The 21,477-nt window shown below is 41.2% G+C and overlaps 1 protein-coding gene across 1 annotated transcript; it reads left to right on the forward strand.

Annotated features, from left to right (window-relative positions):
* The first annotated feature begins 102 nt into the window (after positions 1–102).
* LOC110538452 (intercellular adhesion molecule 2) lies at positions 103–20,872 on the forward strand. Its single transcript, XM_021625287.3, has 9 exons — positions 103–660; positions 2,815–2,860; positions 12,998–13,270; positions 13,357–13,683; positions 18,261–18,311; positions 19,234–19,263; positions 19,391–19,465; positions 19,610–19,655; positions 20,319–20,872. The coding sequence occupies exons 1-9, from the start codon at positions 649–651 to the stop codon at positions 20,341–20,343; spliced, it is 885 nt and encodes a 294-aa protein (XP_021480962.2). The 5' UTR covers positions 103–648; the 3' UTR covers positions 20,344–20,872.
* Positions 20,873–21,477: the final 605 nt, after the last annotated feature.

A 21,477-nucleotide genomic window follows, 5' to 3' on the forward strand; every position in this document is an offset into this window, starting at 1 on the left:
AGACACGGAGGGAGGATGTCAAAAAGAGAGACATGTAGACACACAGACACGGAGGGAGGATGTCAAAAAGAGAGACATGTAGACACACAGACATGGAGAGAGGCTGTTAAAAAGAGAGACATGTAGACACACAGACATGGAGAGAGGCTGTCAAAATGAGAGACATGCAAAAACACAGATATGGAGAGAAGCTGTCAAAATGAGAGACATGCAAAAACACAGACATGGAGAGAAGCTGTCAAAAAGAGAGACAAGCAGACAAAGACAAGCAAACACAAACAGAGAGAAATAGAGAGACAGACAGACAGACAAACACCAGCCGCAAACACCAGCCGTCAGGCTATAAGACAGACAGACGAGAACCACTAACACAGAGACGATTGAGGCAGAATGACTGACAGTGAGAGAGACTAGTCTGGAAGACAGAACAAAAAAAGAAGTGACGTGGCCCACGTGTGAGAGCCAGCAAACAGAGAGAGAAAGAGTGGGTGAGAGAAAAAAAAGTGTAGTGCGCAAGATATGGAACAAGGTCATGAGCAGAAGGGTGTGGTCGACTAATGGTTCTTAATGGTTCCTGACTGACACACAGAGGAAAGAGACCGTGGACGCTGCTCTGGAACGAGCTCTGGAACTACGCGACAGCTCAGGATGGACACCAAGGTGAGCTGAATGACTTTCATTTGGGACTCAAAGAGGTCAGGAGTAAGGGAGGGACATTGGCACTCATGAGAAAGGTAGAGAGTAAGATATGTGAAGTGAGAGAGCCTGTGGCGGATGTTCGAGATGGACGGACAAACAGACAGATACACAGAAAGATAAACAGACAATGGGTGAGTGAGTGAGAGAGATAGAGCCGGTCAGACAGGGGGTTAGAGGGGTGAGAGAGTCTGGTAGAGAGGCTGGGTGAAAGACAGTCTGGTAGGGAGGCTGGGACAGCCCCAGGCGAACAGGCCCTTGCCTTGACATATGCTTCAGTACTGGCGTAACCCACTAATCTGAGCTGTCAAGCCTCATGATGCCCACTGACGCTCACCTGTCACCGCCTCCCCTGAGGACATGCTGCCATCAGAATAGGTCAGGGGATCTCAGCTAGGTACTGATACAACACCAAAACACTCCTCTGTCAATGCCTTCCTCCTTTCCTGCCTTCATCCACCTCGCTCCCTGTTCTCCATCCCTCTAGAACAAATAATCATTGGGTTCCTCGTTGGTTTACTGATGTTCTTTTTCTGTATGCACTACTGCTTTTTGTCAGAACTAAAAGGTTGTCAGGGTGATTGTGATTCTCCTCAGAGTGAATGTGTTTACTTGTTTGCCTGTTATTTTATGTCTATGATTACCATGTGGTGCAGATGAAGAGCGATTAGAAAAAGCTGTTATGACCCTGTACAGTAGTTGTGTGTCTCAGAGAAAGTGCTGAGAGTAGGAGCTGATTGCTGAAAGTGTTGCTGTTATGACAGATCCTCATTCTGCAACTAGATTTTTTTGTTGGCAACACTAAGGAGTTCAGAAATGATTTACAGTATATGTGACCGCAGCTACCTCAAACTTCCCCCTCAGCTAAATTAGGGCCATGTGCTGTGTGATATGTGTAACTATACAGAAATCATGGCTTTCAGTTGGAAAAATGGAAACAGGGCTTCAGTATAATTCCATGGTTTAGAAAATGTGAGTGCACTCATCCAGTTTGCATATCATATTATACGTTTAGTTTGAGATTGTCAGCCATCTTCAGTGTGTGAAAAATGTGCTTGACTGCACTTTGGTGTGGTGGTGAGAAGTGGTAGAAACAACCGCTATGAGTACATTTTCCTGTGTTTCAAAAGAAATGTTATAAGGGCACAAGGCAATACCCAGATGCAGACATGGGAGGCAGATGGTTTGAGTCTTGATATTTATTAAACAATCCAAAAGGGGTAGAAAAGAGAATGGTTGTGGACAGGCAAAAGGTCAAAACCAGTTCAGAGTCCAGGAGGTCAGGGCAGGCAGGATGGTCAGGCAGGCAGAATGGTCCGGCAGGCAGAATGGTCAGGCAGACGGGTACAGGTTCCAGAAAACAGGCAATGGTCAAAAACCGGGAGGACAAGCAAAAGAGAATAGAAGCAGGGGTACTGGGAACCCGCTGGTTGACTTGAAAAACATACCAGACGAACTGGCACAGAGAGACAGGAAACACAAGGATATATACACCAGGGATAATAAGCAGCTCCTCGGGGGGGTGGAGACAATCACAAGACATGTGATACAGTACAGGGTGTGACACATGTAGCCTCAGTGACTGACATAAAACCAGTAACACGCTACTTCCTCTTTATACTGATATAAGTCATGGGCCTACATGAACGCATCCCTTGTTCCGCACAGTAGCTCGTAGTGTCTGTCTAGAGTACCATTAGAAAACCATTAGGGAATCATTACAAAACTATTACAGCTACTGTAAAGATAGGAGCTGGTTCTGAAACCTGTTACTCAGCACTATAATGGGCAGAGAGAGCATTAGTGAGTGTGTGTTTACGTGCAGCGGGAGCACACAAACAAGCAGGGTGTTAATGAAGGTTGATAGATGTGTGGTTGTCATGTGTCTGTTGTAATCTATTGTGGGTATAGCAGATGTGCCTGTGTGGCTGCCTCTAAGTGATCTGTATTCATTGCAGTGTCACCTGTGCTGCCTAAGGGCCTTTGCTTATCTTGCAGATTTCCAGCTGAAGTAGTAGTCAGCTTAATGCTGTATTAATTACAGACTCTGCTGAAACTCTGTACCACAATGAATCTCTCACATCTATCTCTCACTTCTTCACGTGCTCTGTCTTTCAGATTCAGCTGAGCTGGATGGCAATATGTCTGTTTCTCACACTACCAGGTAAGTCATCAAAAATAACAATTTATTTCTCTCTCACACATGCGTGCACCCACGGTCACACACACTGTTCTCATTTATAAACATACTGTATACACACTCTCTCCCTTTCTCATCTCAAACTAAAATGTCTAAACCAGGGGTCTGCACCTTTCCTTGCCCAGGGAGCCCCATTATATGTTAGAAAAACATTTTTTTTTTCTTCAGATGTTTTGTCTTATCATCCAGTGAATGATAATGAGAAGTGACAAGTAATCAACATTTCAAAATTAATACATTTGGTAGATAGGTTTTCATTATTTTGACCCCCACACATTATAATTGGAAAAAGTGTAAACTCTATCATAGCCTATTAGTTAGAAAGGTAACTCCAAGCTAGAGCTGCGACGATTATAGAATTTTGGGTAACAATTAAATGTAATAAACAAATCAAATGGCCACAGTTCATAATTGTCTCAAAAACAAATGGTTTTGACCACCTCGAACTTTTGGAAACCAAGCTTCTCCTCCCAACTGTGCCGTTCTGCTCGTAAAATGATTACTAACTTCACCCTCTCCATGTAAAAATGAAAACTGCTATTGGGTGAGCAATATCTACTTGAATATAAAGTTCAATCTCTCCCTTCTCCTAAAATAAATGTATAACAATAATTGTGATGATTATTATACGACAGATGTGCCAGCCCTACTCCACATACAGTACATGTTGGTAGCAGCTGTTTAGCTGGTTAAACAAAGGTTAGCAATTTGTTGACAGAAATGTTTGTCCAAGTCAAGAAAGCTTGCCAGCAGCTAGCGTCGTTCACCGCGACTGGTACTCTCTGGAGTTTTTTTAAAGCCTATGTCAGATACTCCAGGGAGTGTAATGAGCTCCAATGAGTTTAATTTGCTCAATATTAGGAGTTGAGAAATAAAGACATAATTAAAAAGTAATATATTCCCCTCTTTTCTAAAGTAGGTATGTATTTAAAAAATTGTTCAGTCTGTTGTTGCTAGTGACATTCATAAAAACCTATACATTTTTGCCATATATTTTTGCGGACCACCTGCAGCACCTCCGCGGACCCCTAGGGGTCTAAACAGTCGCGAGCCACAGTTTTTTCAGTGACATCTCTCCTCTGAACCACATTGTAAATATCTAAAATGACCTCACAGGGATTCAGCAACAGAACCGATTTCCCTAATAGAAAATAGATGAAGTTCTAATCACATTTGCTTGTGGGAAACCAGTGTGCCCATAGTGAGCTTGTAGCGATTCATCACAGAGTGGTTAATTGGAAGGTATTGATGGGGAGCAGAGTGTGTACAAAGGCCTGCTTCTCCCGTTTCTCAGGGCCAGGAAAATCCACATCTGTGTTGGCCAGAGCAGCCCCTTCATAACAACGCTGCACTACATTCACACCAATCTGTCTACCCAGCGAACAATTCTAGGGAGAGATAATGTTTTTATGATGTTACCCTTAATGTTCCTTTTAATGTTTGAGTGTCCAGTTTTCCGTAAGTTAGGGTAACATTCTATCTTTGTGGGAAAAAACCTTCTGAGAACCTTTTCAGCATGTTTTGGCGATACAGTAAGGAGAACGTTCCCTTAATGTCGAACAGAACATACCCAGAACATTACACATCACGCCTTGTTACCGAGCCAATCAAGGCCCTGATTGGTGAACCACTGATAGCTCCTTGTCTGTTCGCAAGTGATACTTGTAAACTTCAATATTTGACACACTTTGACATACACTATATACACAAAGTATGTAGATCCTCTTCAAATTAACAAATTTGGTTATTTCAGCCAAACCCGTTGCCTGCAAGTGTGTAAAATCGAGCACACCGCCATGCAATCTCCATAGACAAACAATGGCAGTTGAATGGCCTAACTGAAGAGCTCAGTGACGTTCAACATGGCACCGTCATAGGATGCCACCTTTCCAACAAGTCAGTTCGTCAAATTTCTGCCCTGCTAGAACTGCCCCAGTCAACTGTAAGTGCTGTTATTGTGAAGTGGAAACATATATGCACAACAACGGCTCAGTCGCGAAGTGGTAGGCCACACAAACTCACAGAACGGGACCACCAAGTGCTGAAGCACGTAGCGTGTAAAAATCTCCTGTCCTCTGTTGCAACACTCGCTACCGAGTTCCAAACTGCCTCTGGAAGCAACGTCAGCACAAGAACTGTTCATCTGGAGCTTCATGAAATGGGTTTCCATGGCGGAGCAGCCGCACACAAGCCTAAGATCACCATGCGCAATGCCAAGCTTCGGCTGGAGTGGTGAAAAGCTCGCAGCCATCTGGAGAAGTGGAAACACTTTCTCTAGAGTGATGAATCCCGCTTCATCATCTGACTGTCCGACAGACAAATCTGGGTTTGGCGGATGCCAGGAGAACGCTACCTGCCCCAATGCATTGTGCCAACTGTACATTTTGGTGGAGGAGAAATAATGGTGAAGGGAAATCCTAACTCTACAGCATACAATGACATTCTAGATGATTCTGTGCTTGCAACTTTGTGGCAACAGTTTGGGAAAGGCCCTTTCCTGTTTAAGCATGACAATGCCCACATATATAAAGCGAGGTCCATACAGAAATGGTTTGTCGAGATCGGTGTGGAAGAACTTGACTGGCCCGCACAGAGCCCTGACCTCAACCCCATCGAACACCTTTGGGATGAATTGGAATGCTGACTCATGCCAGGCCTAATCACCCAACATCAGTGACCAACCTCACTAATGCTCTGGCTGAATGGAAGCCAGTCCCCTCAACAATATTCCAACATCTAGTGGAATGCCTACCCAGAAGAGTGGAGGCTGTTATAGCAGCAAAGGGGAACCCAACTCCATATTAATGCCCATGATTTTGGAATTAGATATTTGACTTTTGGACTTCTAGTGTATTTGAGTGAGAGTCGACTAACAAAATCAATGATTACTACAAGTTTAGACAGCTGGCAGCTAGATTTAACAAAATATATATGCTGACATGGGATCATTTAGTGACTGTCAGTGACTGACATAACAAGAGAAAAACTGCTTACACAAAACCAACATTGCACCTTGTGTATACTACTATTTTTAATTCTCAATAGTAAGTTGAGACCCCAACTGAGTTCCTATGATTTACTTTTGGTACAGTATAGTTAGGCTCTGTCCAGAAGAAACCTTAACCCCTCCTCCTTTGGCACTCATGTAGATGAAACAGCTCAATAGGTGTACGCAATAAGTTGAGTGCACTTTGGAGTAAATCTCAGCTCTGATAAAAGTACAAAAACTATATCATTGATCATAGTAATTCAGGAATATCATTTAAACAGCTTAACATGCCCCAACAACATTAGACAACTATAGAAAAAGCTCTTAAAATACTGAAATAAGTCAATCAAATCATTGAGATCACAGTACCGTGAACCAAGAGGTTGTGAGTTCAAATCCCATGTCGAATAATTACTGTGCACAATCACAATGTAATCATCTATTTTAAAGAGTGTAAAATGTGTAAGTTAAAAGCACTATGTTAAATGCACTGTGTGTGTGAGTATCCCTAACGTTCACAACAGACAAAGAGCTATCAGTGGTTCCCCATTTAGGCCCTTGATTGACTGCAACATTAACATGTGTAATTCAACTTTTTAGGGGGGTGGAACATTTATTTGGGACCATCAGGCGAGATCCTGACAACTGATACACAGAAACGTTCCAGCAACGTTCCCATGAAAAGTGTCTTGAACAATATCTTATGTTCTGAGAACATGGCAACCATGTTTGGTGGGACGTTGATGGAATAGTCTCATAACACAGAAAACTGGACACATGAATGTTCTTGCAACCATACCATGAAATGTGTCTAGAACATTAATATCTTTAATTCTGAGAACATGGTAACCCCATTCTGGGTAAGTTATATTTGACAATAAGGCAATTGTTTCTTGGAAACATTCCTTGCACATCACCAGAACAGTCCTATGAAAACATTACTTAAAATGGCCTAATAACACTCTTAAGGGAATGTTCTCTAAAGTTGTGGGAACGTTTGTTGTTAGTTGAGTAACTCCCTCCCTTTGTCCCTCCCTCCCACTGGCTGTGTGTGGACACATTCTCAACCCTGGCTGCTGCTAGGAATACATTACTCAATTGTTATGGAGAATAATTTCAGCAGTAGCCATGTTTTGTGCTTCGGACTGTCTTGTAATGTGTTGTTTAGGTTTCACACAACTGCTTGGTTTGTGTAATAGTTGAAAAGCCATTAGTTTTCTGTCAACAGGGTCCCTTGCTCAGAGCCCTACCACCACACACCCCAATCGACCGGTGGAAGTGACTCTTTGTCATTTCTAGGTGATGTCATATGGGGCGATTTCCTATTTCTCTGTATCTTTCCACCTGCCACAACTCACCGTTAATCTCAAGGACTTCACTCTTAATAATAGGACCTTCTTTTACAGTGCCTTGCGAAAGTATTCGGCCCCCTTGAACTTTGCGACCTTCTGCCACATTTCAGGCTTCAAACATAAAGATATAAAACTGTATTTTTTTGTGAAGAATCAACAACAAGTGGGACACAATCATGAAGTGGAACGACATTTATTGGATATTTCAAACTTTTTTAACAAATCAAAAACTGAAAAATTGGGCGTGCAAAATTATTCAGCCCCCTTAAGTTAATACTTTGTAGCGCCACCTTTTGCTGTGATTACAGCTGTAATTCGCTTGGGGTATGTCTCTATCAGTTTTTGCACATCGAGAGACTGAAATTCTTTCCCATTCCTCCTTGCAAAACAGCTCGAGCTCAGTGAGGTTGGATGGAGAGCATTTGTGAACAGCAGTTTTCAGTTCTTTCCACAGATTCTCGATTGGATTCAGGTCTGGACTTTGACTTGGCCATTCTAACACCTGGATATGTTAATTTTTGAACCATTCCATTGTAGATGTTGCTTTATGTTTTGGATCATTGTCTTGTTGGAAGACAAATCTCCGTCCCAGTCTCAGGTCTTTTGCAGACTCCATCATTCTTCCAGAATGGTCCTGTATTTGGCTCCATCCATCTTACCATCAATTTTAACCATCTTCCCTGTCCCTGCTGAAGAAAAGCAGGCCCAAACCATGATGCTGCCACCACCATGTTTGACAGTGGGGATGGTGTGTTGCTTTTACGCCAAACATAACGTTTTGCATTGTTGCCAAAAAGTTCAATTTTGGTTTCATCTGACCAGAGCACCTTCTTCCACGTTTGGGGTGTCTCCCAGGTGTCTTGGGGCAAACTTTAACCGACAATTTTTATGGATATCTTTAAGAAATGGCTTTCTTCTTGCCACTCTTCCATAAAGGCCAGATTTGTGCAATATACGACTGATTGTTGTCCTATGGACAGAGTCTCCCACCTCAGCTGTAGATCTCTGCAGTTCATCCAGAGTGATCATGGGCCTCTTGGCTGCATCTCTGATCAGTTTTCTCCTTGTATGAGCTGAAAGTTTAGAGGAACGGCCAGGTCTTGGTAGATTTGCAGTGGACTGATACTCCTTCCATTTCAATATTATCGCTTGCACAGTGCTCCTTGGGATGTTTAAAGCTTGGGAAATCTTTTTGTATCCAAATCCGGCTTTAAACTTCTTCACAACAGTATCTCGGACCTGCCTGGTGTGTTCCTTGTTCTTCATGATGCTCTCTGCGCATTTAACGGACCTCTGAGACTATCACAGTGCAGGTGCATTTATACGGAGACTTGATTACACACAGGTGGATTGTATTTATCATCATTAGTCATTTAGGTCAACATTGGATCATTCAAAGATCCTCACTGAACTTCTGGAGAGAGTTTGCTGCACTGAAAGTAAAGGGGCTGAATAATTTTGCACGCCCAATTTTTCAGTTTTTGATTTGTTAAAAAAGTTTGAAATATCCAATAAATGTCGATCCACTTCATGATTGTGTCCCACTTGTTGTTGATTCTTCACAAAAAAATACAGTTTTATATCTTTATGTTTGAAGCCTGAAATGTGGCAAGGCACTGTAAATCTTTTTCACCGGCAGGATGAATGGAAATCAGTGGCCGTATACCATGAGCAGCTAGCTCACCAATGTTTGTAATTACTTTGTCCTCCTCCTTAAACTAGCTTTGGTTCAGTTACTGCAATTATTTTGAGGAGTTACTGTGACTTGCGAAAGAAATCACACTTTTAGTAATGTATTACTTATTTCTGACTATTTCATTAATGGAACTTGTGACAGAAGAATTTGTACTTATTATTTGGAACACTACTCCTCTTACACCGTTTAAGATAGAAACGCCATTCAATCTTTAAAACGTGCAGGCTGGTCAGGACCAGTGTGATTGTATACAACGTTTTGAAAGCTCCCATTGTTAAAGAGCCACTGAACACGCCGATTGGCAAGTGTGTTTTTCTGTTGCTCATTTGAAAAACGAGATTTCAGTTTTGCCGGTGTTTCCTCACCGATTTCGTGTTTGGTTAATTATTTTTGTCCTCCATGAGACACTATAGACTATGGAAGCCTATTGAATGAATCTAAGATAACTGAAGAAATCTGTGATAAATTTGAAGTTTTTGCCAAGGATGTTTTAGTTAGCAATTTTACATCTAACTAAGGTGTTTCTCACTGTCTATTATATTGAATGGAGAGCAATCACCACAGCTGTTCACACTATGTTAGTGGGCAAATGGACATCATCAACTCAAAACCCAACTTTAATTTACCCGTTGTAATGCACAGATGTTCCAAACTCTGTCGCAGACAGGACTGACTTTATGACCAAAATTATCCTATTTACACTTTGTAGTCTATTTGACACTAGAATAACTGTTTCTGACTCATATCGATACCACAAAGGCCATTTTCAAAGGGATTTTTAAAGGCAGTGACTCTTTAAAAACTCCCATTCTGAAGCTGTGACTTACAACATTCTATTCACTGTAAACAATGTGACTTTTGACACAAATCAGCTACTTTGACCACTTTCTCAACAAGCTAGACAAAACAAAATCTTAATCTACTTCTCTCCTATTTAGATCTGATATCAGAACAGAAATATATTCTACCAATCAAACAATATATCTGTTTGTTATCAAATCAACCTCCTTTTCCTCTCAATTTTTACAAACAACTAAAATTTTTACCACTTTCCCAGCAAATAAGACACACACGTAGATGGTATGACATATTATTCTACTTTTCTGCAATTCAAATCTGATATCAGAACATACATATATTCTACCAATCAAACAATGAAGCTGTTTTAGTAAAAGCATCAAGTACTTTTCCTCTCAAACTTTTGAAAATACTGCCATTTTGACCATTTTCCCAAGTTAGACAAAAACGTAAAGAGTATGATATCTTAGTCTACTTCTCTGATATACAAATGTGAAATCAGAATAGAATATATTCTACCAGTCAAACGATACAGCTGTTTCAGTAACAACTTTGACAACTTTCTCCCAACTTTTCAGAACTACATTTTTGCCCACTTTCCCAACAACTTGGACAAAAACGTAGAGCATATGAAATCTTCTAGTTCTCTGCTTTTCAAATCTGAAATCAGAACAGAAATTACCAATGAAATTACAGCACTGTGGGAGCAAATAAAACTGATTATGCCACACAGCTTAACCCAACTCACTAAACTAACCCATTATGAGAAGCCCCACTGACACAAGCCAAACTACAATAGCGACCCCACGTACTGTAGCACCTATGTGAACTGAGCCACAATAACAATTAGCCACAATAGTAGAATCATCAGTTCGCCTTCAAAATAAAAGTTCTGTATTGAAACTGATGCAAACTGATACAAATAGTGGAATCATGCCATATTTGGACTAGATAAGGCAAAAAAAAGGTTGGAATGTTGTTTTAAATTTAACAAAATACAATAATTTGTTAATTTGACAAATTACCTAACCAGACAGCTTGAACATTCATAGTGCACTGTAATGTCTAACCTAGGTATTGTGCACTCATGATATAGGGTATCAGCCTACTTGGTGACACCCACAGAAGACAATTCTGAACAGTTTACACAAATATTAGAGTCTTGGGTTTCCTGTCCTTCTCCTCTGTTAAGCAAATTCAGTTAATAAAAAAAGAGTAGGCTATGTGTTGATATTCGAATAGTCAACATTACAATGCCTTCTGAAAGTATTCACACACCTTGACTTTTTCCACATTTTGTTACATTACAGCCTTACTTTAAAATTGATTCAATAAAAAAAATCCTCAGCAATCTACACACAATACCACATGAGGACAAAGAAAAAACAGGTTTTTAGAAATGACTTATTTACATAAGTATTCAAACACTTTTCTATGAGATTTGAAATTGAGCTCAGGTGCATCCTGTTTCCATTGATCACCCTTGAGATGTTTCTACAACTTGGAGTCCATCTGTGGTACATTCAATTGATTGGACATGATTTGGAAAGGCACACACCTGTCTATATAAGTTCTCACAGTTGGCAGTGCATGTCAGAGCAAAAACAGAGCCATGAGGTCGAAGGAATTGCCCGTAGAGCTCCGAGACAGGGTTGTGTCGAGGCACAGATCTGGGGAAGTATACCAATAACATTTATACAGCATTGAACGTCCCTAAGAACACAGAGGCCTCCATCATTCTTAAATGGAAGAAGTTTGGAACCACGAAGACTCTTCCTAGAGCTGGCCGCCTGGCCAAACTGAGCAATAGGGGGAGAAGGGCCTTGGTCAGGGAGGTGACCAAGAACCCGATGGTCACTGTGAAAGAGCTCCAGAGTTCCAATGTGGAGATGGGAAAACCTTCCAGAAGGACAACCATCTCTGCAGCACTACACCAATCAGGCCTTTATGGTAGAGTGGCCAGACGAAAGCCTCTCCTCAGTAAAAGACGCATGACAGCCTGCTTGGAGTTTGCCAAAAGGCACCTAAAGGCTCTCAGACCATGAGAAACAAGATTCTCCTGGTTTGATGAAACCATGTGAGAACTCTTTGGCCTGAATACCAAGCATCATGTCTGGAGGAAACCTGGCCCCATCCCTACGGTGAAGCATGGTGGTGGCAGCATCATGCTGTGGGGATGTTTTTCATTAGCTGGGACTGGGAGACTAGTCAGGATTGAGGCAAAGATGAACGGAGCAAAGTACAGAGAGCTCCTTCATGAAAACCTACTCCAGAATACTGAGGACCTCAGACCGTGGCGAAGGTTCACCTTCTAACAGGACAACAACCCTAAGCACACAGCCAAGACAACACAGGAGTGGCTTTGGGACAAGTCTCTGAATGTCTTTGAGTGGCCCAGCCAGAGCCCGGTCTTGAACCCGATCGAACATATCTGGAGAGACCTGACAATAGCAGTGCAGAAATGCTCCTTATCCAGCCTGACAGAGCTTGAGAAGCTAGAGAAGAATGAGAGAAAATCCCCAAATATATGTGTACCAAGCTTGTAGTGTCATAACCAAGAAGACTCAAGGCTGTAATCGCGGCTAAATGCTTCAACAAAGTACTGAGTAAAGGGTCTGAATAATTATGTAAATGTGATATTTCAGTTTTATATTTTCATAAATTAGCAAACATTTCTAAAAAACTGTTTTACTTTGTCGTTATGGGTTAATGTGTGTGGATTGACGAGGAAAAAGACAATTTAATCAATTTTAGAATAAGGCTGTGACGTAACAAAATGTGGAAAAAGTCAAGGGGTCTGAATACGTCCCGAATGCACTGTATACTGTAGAGAATCATTTAACCATCTAAACCGATGTGAAATATATTTTCCACAGCCACAAATCTTGTATTGTCAGTTGTTTGAAGCTGGTGTACAAAACTGAAAGTAAAAGATGCAAAAACTAAACTTGAAAACCGGAACCATAGAAATAGCGCACACAGAACTGATCTACCACTTCTTAGACCTGCTTTCAATGAAGAATGACAGACCTACAGTATAACTCACATATCTATGTGAATTTGGTCAGGTCGCCCAAAAAGTTGCATTTTTCTGCTTTAACGTTACTGATTAGAAATTGCCTTCCTAAAAAGGCAGTTAATGTAACCTATTTTTAATTTGTTCTGTATTCTAGACCTATACTTGGGATATAGCTTTAAACAAAAAATAAGTATGCTTGAAAAAGTAAATGATATGGTTATGGTCTCTGTCATGCTCTGAACTGTAGGTGCGACTACACATGCCTCCTGTCCTGTTGAGCTCAACCCTCCCAGAGTAGTGGTGAGATATGGAGACTCCGTCTCAGTCAACTGCACCACATCCACAGACCCCGAGGGGATGGGGTGGGAGGTCACGTTCGGAGGTATAGGTTTGCAAGGAAATGTCAACTTTGTCACCTGGACTGTGGAAAGCCTCATGGACTGGACAATAGAACCTAAATGCTACATCAATCCACAAAATGGAAGTCAGTGTACTGAGATTCTCCCTGTCATTCTCTACAGTAAGTTGTTTTTCTTTTTCTTATATTTGTGAGTTTTGTCAGTAAAATCCATTATATTTCACTATGTGTAACTATTTTGTCTCTAGAGACTCCAGACAGCGTGTCTATCTCTCCTCTGAGCCACTCTGGTCCAATGATGGAGGGGAAGGAGTACCAGCTGCAGTGTGACATCCAGAACATCGCTCCTCTACAGAACCTGGTTGTGAGGTGGTACAAAGGCAATGAAACTATAGAGACTCAAACGTTTAATGACTCCACAAAGAAACCAGTGAATATGTCCTCCACCCTCACCCTCACCCACAGAAGATATGAGGGTGAAGTGGAGTACAGATGTGAGGCAGAGCTGGATCTGGGACCAGAGGAACCAAAACCTACTGCCTTGTCATCAAAACCTCTTCATGTTACTGTTTACTGTAAGTCTTTTTGTTTCCTTTTGGGGGTTGGTGGAATAAAGGGACTTTTTAACGGGCTGAGGGACTATTCCATTCCACATACTATCTTCTACCAATCAGATTATACCACTGGGGGAGCACATAAAACTGATCATGCCACACAGCTCACCCCAACCCACTAAACTAACCCACTATAACAACTCCCACACTCACTAACCAAACTACAATAGTGACTCCACTTACTATAGCTAACCCATGGCCTAAAACAGTCACTGCCTTTACTATACCAGCCTCAATTTGTCAACACTAACAAACTTCTAAACTTCTTCCACTAGATGCAAAATAATAGCCTTCAACTTTTTTATAATTTCTTATGACTAAAAGTGTAGTAGTCTGACTGTAGTTATTCATGGTGAAATATGTACAGTCGTGGCCAAAGGTTTTGAGAATGACACAAATGTACATTTTCAGTCTGCTGCCTCAGATTCTATGATGGCAATTTGCATATACTCCAGAATGTTATGAAGAGTGATCAGATGAATTGCCGTTAATTGCAAAGGCCCTCTTTGCCATGCAAATTAACTGAATCCTAAAAAATCATTTCCACTGCATTTCAGCCCTGCCACAAAAGGACCAGCTGACATCATGTTAGTGATTCTCTCGTTAACACAGGTGTGAGTGTTGACGAGGACAAGGCTGGAGATCACTCTGTCATGCTGATTGAGTTTGAATAACAGACTGGAAGCTTCAAAAGGAGGGTGGTGCTTGGAATCATTGTTCTTCCTCTGTCAACCATGGTTACCTTCAAGGAAACACGTGCCGTCTTCATTGCTTTGCACAAAAAGGGCTTCACAGGCAAGGATATTACTGCCAGTCCGATTGTACCTAAATCAACTATTTATCGGATCATCAAGAACTTCAAAGAGAATGGTTCAATTGTTGTGAAGAAGGCTTCAGGGAGCCCAAGAAAGTCCAGCAAGCACCAGGACTATCTCCTAAAGTTGATTCAGCTGCGGGATCGGGGCACCACCAGTAAAGAGCTTGCTCAGGAATGGCAGCAGGCAGGTGAAGCGAAGACTTTTGGAGGATGGCCTGGTGTCAAGAAGGGCAGCAAAGAAGCCACTTTCTCCAGGACAAACATCAGGGACAGACTGCTATTCTGCAAAAGGTACAGGGATTGGACTGCTGAGGACTGGGGTAAAGTAATTTTCTCTGATGAATCCCCTTTCCGATTGTTTGGGGCATCCGGAAAAAAGCTTGTCCGGAGAAGACAAGGTGAGCGCTACCATCAGTCCTGTGTCATGCCAACAGTAAAGCATCCTGAGACCATTCATGTGTGGGGTTGCTTCTCAGCCAAGGGAGTGGGCTCACTCACAATGTTGCCTAAGAACACAGCCATGAATAAGGAATGGTACCAACACATCCCCCGAGAGCAACTTCTCCCAACCATCCAGGGACAGTTTGGTGACGAACAATGCCTTTTCCAGCATGATGGAGCACCTTATCATAAGGCAAAAGTGATAACTAAGTGGCTCAGGAAACAAAACATCGATACTTTGGGTCCATGGCCAGGAAACTCCCCAGACCTTAATCCCATTGAGAACTTGTGGTCAATCCTCAAGAGGCGAGTGGACAAACAAAAACCCACAAATTCTGACAAACTTCAAGCATTGATTATGCAAGAATGGGCTGCCATCTATGACCCAGAAGTTAATTGACAGCATGTCAGGGCGGATTGCAGAGGTCTTGAAAAAGAAGGATCAACACTGCAAATATTGACTCTTTGCATCAACTTCATGTAATTGTCAATAAAAGCCTTTGACACTTATGAAATGCTTGTAAATATACTTCAGTATTCCATAGTAACATCTGACAAACAATATCTAAAGACACTGAAGCAGCTAATTTTGTGGAAATTAACATTTGTGTCATTCTCATAACTTTTGGCCACGACTGTACTTTTGACAATATTTCACCTATTCACTTTAGTAAAATATTTAAATGCCACAATTTAAAGGATATACCACTTATTTCTGACTTGTTATCGTTATTTGGAACACCACTCCTCTTACACCGTTTAAGATAGAAATGCCATTCTATCTTAAGTTTCTTTCATACAACTTTTTGATAACATTTATACTTTTTAAACTACTAAACTTGCTGTTCTCCTAAAACAACTTCATCCACTGTGAAGAGATTTCTTCAACATTCTATAGCTCCCATTGTTGAAAACTCCCATGGCTTCCAACATTCTATTCACTGTAAGCAATGTACCTTTTTACACAAGTCAGCTACTATCCCAACAACTTATACAAAACCTTAGAGGCTATGAAATCTTAGTATAATTTCTCTGCTATATACAGTGAGGGAAAAAAGTATTTGATCCCCTGCTGATTTTGTACGTTTGCCCACTGACAAAGAAATGATCAGTCTATAATTTTAATGGTAGGTGTTTTTGAACAGTGAGAGACAGAATAACAATGCATATCAAAAATGTTATAAATTTATTTGCATTTTAATGAGGGAAATAGGTATTTGACCCACTCTCAATCAGAAAGATTTCTGGCTCCCAGATGTCTTTTATACGGGTAATGAGCTGAGATTTGGAGCACACTCTTAAAGGCAGTGCTCCTCATCTCACTTTGTTACCTGTATAAAAGACACCTGTCCACAGAAGCAATCAATCAATCAGATTCCAAACTTTACATCATGGCCAAGGCCAAAGAGCTCTCCAAATATGTCAGGGACAAGAGTGTAGACCTACACAAGGCTGGAATGGGCTACAAGACCATCGCCAAGCAGCTTGGTGAGAAGGTGACAACAGTTGGTGCGATTATTCGCAAATGGAAGAAACACAAAAGAACTGTCAATCTCCCTCGGCCTGGGGCTCCATGCAAGATCTCACCTCGTGGAGTTGCAATGATCATGAGAATGGTGAGTAATCAGCCCATAACTACATGGGAGGATCTTGTCAATGATCCCAAGGCAGCTGGGACCATAGTCACCAAGAAAACAATTGGTAACACACTACGCCGTGAAGGACTGAAATCCTGCAATGCCCGCAAGGTTCCCCTGCTCAAGAAAGCACATATAAATGCACATCTGAAGTTTGCCACTGAACATCTGAACGATTCAGAGGACATCTGGGTGAAAGTGTTGTGGTCAGATGAGACCAAAATGGAGCTCTTTGGCATCAACTCAACTCGCAGTGTTTGGAGGAGGAGGAATGCTGCCTATGACCCCAAGAACACCATCCACACCGTCAAACATGGAGGTGGAAAAAATGTGCTTTGGGGGTGTTTTTCTGCTAAGGGGACAGGACAACTTCACCACATCAAAGGGACAATGGACATGGCCATGTACCGTCAAATATTGGCTGAGAACCTCCTTCCCTCAGCCAGGGCATTGAAAATGGGTCGTGGGTGGGTATTCCAGCATGACAAGACCCAAAACACACGGCCAAGGCAACAAAGGAGTGGCTCAAGAAGAAGCACATTAAGGTCCTGGAGTGACCTAGCCAGTCTCCAGACCTTAATCCCATAGAAAATCTGTGGAGGGAGCTGAAGGTTCGAGTTGCCAAACGTCAGCCTTGAAACCTTAATGACTTGGAGAAGATCTGCAAAGAGGAGTGGGACAAAATCCCTCCTGAGATGTGTGCAAACCTGGTGGCCAACTACAAGAAACGTCTGACCTCTGTGATTGTCAACAAGGGTTTTGCCACCAAGTACTAAGTCATGTTTTGCAGAGGGGTCAAATACTTATTTCCCTCATTAAAATGCAAATCAATTTATAACGTTTTTGACATGCGTTTTCTGTATTTTGTTATTGTTATTCTGTCTCTCACTGTTCAAATAAACCTACCATTAAAATTATAGACTGACGATTTCTTTGTCAGTGGGCAAACGTACAAAATCAGCAGGGGATCAAATACTTTTTCCCTCACTGCAAATCTGAAATCATAACTTCTACCAATCAAAATTGCTCCGGCAAAGAGGCAATGTAGAACTCGCTATGTTAACACATAAACAGCTAACTCTCACCTTCCACCCAGATGCTAAAGTTACCTGTTGCGAGCTAACTAGTCAGCCCAGACAGAAGCACAAAACAAACAATAATATATTTAAAAAGTTATCACAACTTTAGTATCGATTTCTTCTACCTAAGAAACACAGATATCCAATTGACCAGTGAGAATTCTCAAAATGTGAGCTTTTTCATGCTGTGATGTCACAATCACAGCCAATCACAAGTGTACAAATTGGCTCACAATAATCATTGAATGTGAACTGTGTCACACTGCGGGCATTTTTACATGACACAACACACTCCAGTAATACAGTTGATATGGTAGTCTATCAAAGTAACCAGACCTGATTTTTTTATATATTTAACTTTGACTATATTTCACTGCTTCACTTAATTAAAACTTTTTAAACTTCAACTACCACATAAATCATTTTAAAGAGCTGAAGCAAGTCACACAATATTATTTCATATAAAATTACATTTCTAATTTAAATTGTGTGTTTACAACATTTCTGCCACAGACCAAGGCCACACGTCTAACTCAATGTCATCCTCTCTGCTTTTCTCCTCAGCTCACACAAACAAGTCAACAACACCCACGGCTAAGTCCTTAACCACCGCAGGTAAACAACAAACCTCCTTGACATATTGGAATTACCTGTTCCCAGAAAAATAAACACCCATATTGGTAATCCCTGAAAAACACTGCAACACAGCTATAGTGAATGGATGCTTTGCTATGAAGAATCTCCCATAACCAGTTCTGTCTTTCACGTCAAGGGTGCATGCAATTTAAAATCGAATTAGCTCTGTAATTAGCAAATGTTACATTCCCCTTTCTCGTTAAGATAGACAGGCAGTGGATTTTACAGCACTTGACAGGGACACCACTGATACGCTTTAAAAAGTGTAATTAGACTGACCTGATTTCCTATGAGAGTCGTGCCATTGAAATATGCTGAAATTCTATAAAAAAGTGAGAGTTACATAAAAGGAATGCACCTGGAATTTAATGAGATGTAATTATGTACAGGTCCATATGACAGAGATAAGGACTCAAAATGCTGACAGAGAACCATCGCTCCTGTTGTTGCCTGGGGTAACAAAGGCCTTTCCTAGCCTAACTTTTCCTTAAATCTGGATTTTTTTGTGTTTTTTTGTTATTGTTATCTCACAGCACATTTGACAGTATCACAATTATCCATCTCCCAAACAAAACCCTTAGAGGAGTTGTGAAACAGAAACAGAGCACCTCAGCTCGCTGTCTCTAACTTGTCCTCAGATTAATGCTTGATTGTGGCTGATGTAAGAGATAAGAAGTCTCTGAGTGTGTCCCTCTGCGCTGTGCAGGCTTACGTAAGGGTTGAGATGTGGCTTCAATAACACATCAACTGGACCAGACCGCTCTGTTGTCATCTCATTGTGTTGTTGTTCCCACCTCTTTCTTTGTTGCAGGAATATAGGCTACACCTATTATGCTCTAAAAACACACAATTCAAGTAGTGTCTTTCAACTAAGTGATATTGTATTTTTCTTTGACCACAGATGCAAGGTGGGATGAACCATTCAATTATGGTAAGTGCACAAATATAATGATCAACCAAGCAGCTAATATCCACTTATCAATACCACAATGCCTCCAAACATGGTTTACAATCACATGGTAATATACTCATCTATGTGTCACTGTGTCTGTGCTCAGACTACTACTTCCTCCGTGTTGTTGGTCTGTCTATGGCTGCAGCACTCTTCATCCTGGGTATTATGGTCATTAGCTGTGAGTAGAAAACATTTACCCTCCGTGTCTCTTTTCTTTGTCGTTTTCACACTGTTAATACTGTACTGTTGTCATAAAAACAGCTCTTTCTATCCCTCTTATTGTCTTTCACTCTTTCTTTCTCTCTCGTTCTCTATCACACAGGTGATAAAGTATGCCGGATGCCTAGGTGTCATGTGGGCACAGGGAAGTGAGTAGTCCTCTATAGCCACTTATATCAATGTGACACACACTCAGGCACACATCCAGTATACACCCAACCACACACGTCACCTTCAGCTTCACATACTACAACTGACACAACTGTGGCAACGCTTTTGTGGCTGTGACCTCATTATGGAACACAGGCCCAATCATGCACCAGTATTTGTAATGGAGGTGTTCCAGTGAAGTGACTGACTATAAAGGGACAACGTAAAAAGCCAAGTGGACCAGCTGGGTTGCAATGTTTAGGGATATCATTCTGTGTTGGTATTGAATGCTACTGTATTCTATCTATACCATGAGTGAGTATCTGTGTGCCTAGATGAGTTTATGTAGATAGAGTACTGTGAACATGGATAAATCGCTGTATAGATGAAGTGTCTAAAGTCAGTCTTGACATCAGTCATAATCACTGAATGGACTGCTGACTTAGATCCTATTGTTGACAAATGGCTTAAAGCATTGTTTGGCTATATTCGATTGGTTCGTCAGCCATGTACAGTTATGTAAATATTAGTTTTCATTGTTTGATGAATTGATGTTAGAATAATCAATGTTTGATTCATTTCAATGTGATAATCTGACCTTAGATGAATTGACCCTGGATAATCGGACATTTCATTAATTGACGTCATGTGTTTTTTCCCAGGTCGTACCAATTGGCCAGAGAGTAGTGAGGGAACAAACGTGTTACTGAGTGGCCTCAAGACACCAGAAGAGTTCATCAGAGGGACATGGAGAAACAACACTGATGCAACAGACCTTATCGGCCATGTGCGTGTGTCTGTGTGTGGGAAAACATTGTTGGACAAAACTCTGCATCTCTCATTTCAGAGATAAGAACGTGAGATGTGTTTCATGTGCCTTTCCCACAGACTGCAAGTGAGACTCACTCATTATGAAATTACCCCTCCCTCACTCTTCTTACCTGTAGTTTTAAATGCAAGTTTTATTATACTTTGGCAATCATGTTTCTATGTATATTTTCAAATGCTTACAAAATGTTACAGAATACATACTGTAGATGTTACGTAGCTCAGAGGCGCCCCCAAGAGCACTGGAAGAGGTATTGATCCTTTTTTTCTCATATCCCAGAGACAGCAAATTCCATGCCTAGCTTTTCACAGATTTTCATGTAGATTTTATCTGTAGATTTGTCACCAACGTGGATGACATTTTCTCTAATAAATCACATACATGTCCTGTTCATGGTCTCATTTCCACAGATATTATGGAGGTCCATCATGCCTCTGACAGCCTCATCTAACCGAACAGTCCCTCTGGTTCCGAGTAGGGAATTGCCAATACTACATGCCAAAGGCACAATACAGACATAGGTGTCTGAGAAGCTTCTCTGTTCTACCTTTAAATGGAAATTCGACTCAAACTATATTTGGGTATTTTTTTCATTAATGCACTGTTAATACAGATCCAAAATGTTTTGCATGTCAACAGTCAAGTTTTCAAGATATTGGACTTTCAAGAAGCAAAGTGTCACTGGCCACATGATTGTCCTTATAACAGAACAGAGAGGTGGAGAGAAAGAAAAAAGGGAAAAAAACTCCAGAATAAACCATGGACAAATGAGTCACGCTGACAAGTGAAGAATAGAGGCATTATTTTCCTGTTAGTCTTTGTTAAATGTTATTTCCATTACTGAATTCAACTTTGAAATTAAAATTAATTGCGAGTCTGGCTGGATGAGTCATGTTTGAATTCAGGTTTCCACCTCCTCTATCGAACAGCCTGCTCAACTCTAGCCAAGCTGTTTCTATGAAAACGTTTAAAATCATTACCTCGGAAACGTC

Source organism: Oncorhynchus mykiss, chromosome 2, assembly GCF_057628025.1.
Source record: "Oncorhynchus mykiss isolate SJ-2025 chromosome 2, ASM5762802v1, whole genome shotgun sequence".
Taxonomy (NCBI): domain Eukaryota; kingdom Metazoa; phylum Chordata; class Actinopteri; order Salmoniformes; family Salmonidae; genus Oncorhynchus; species Oncorhynchus mykiss.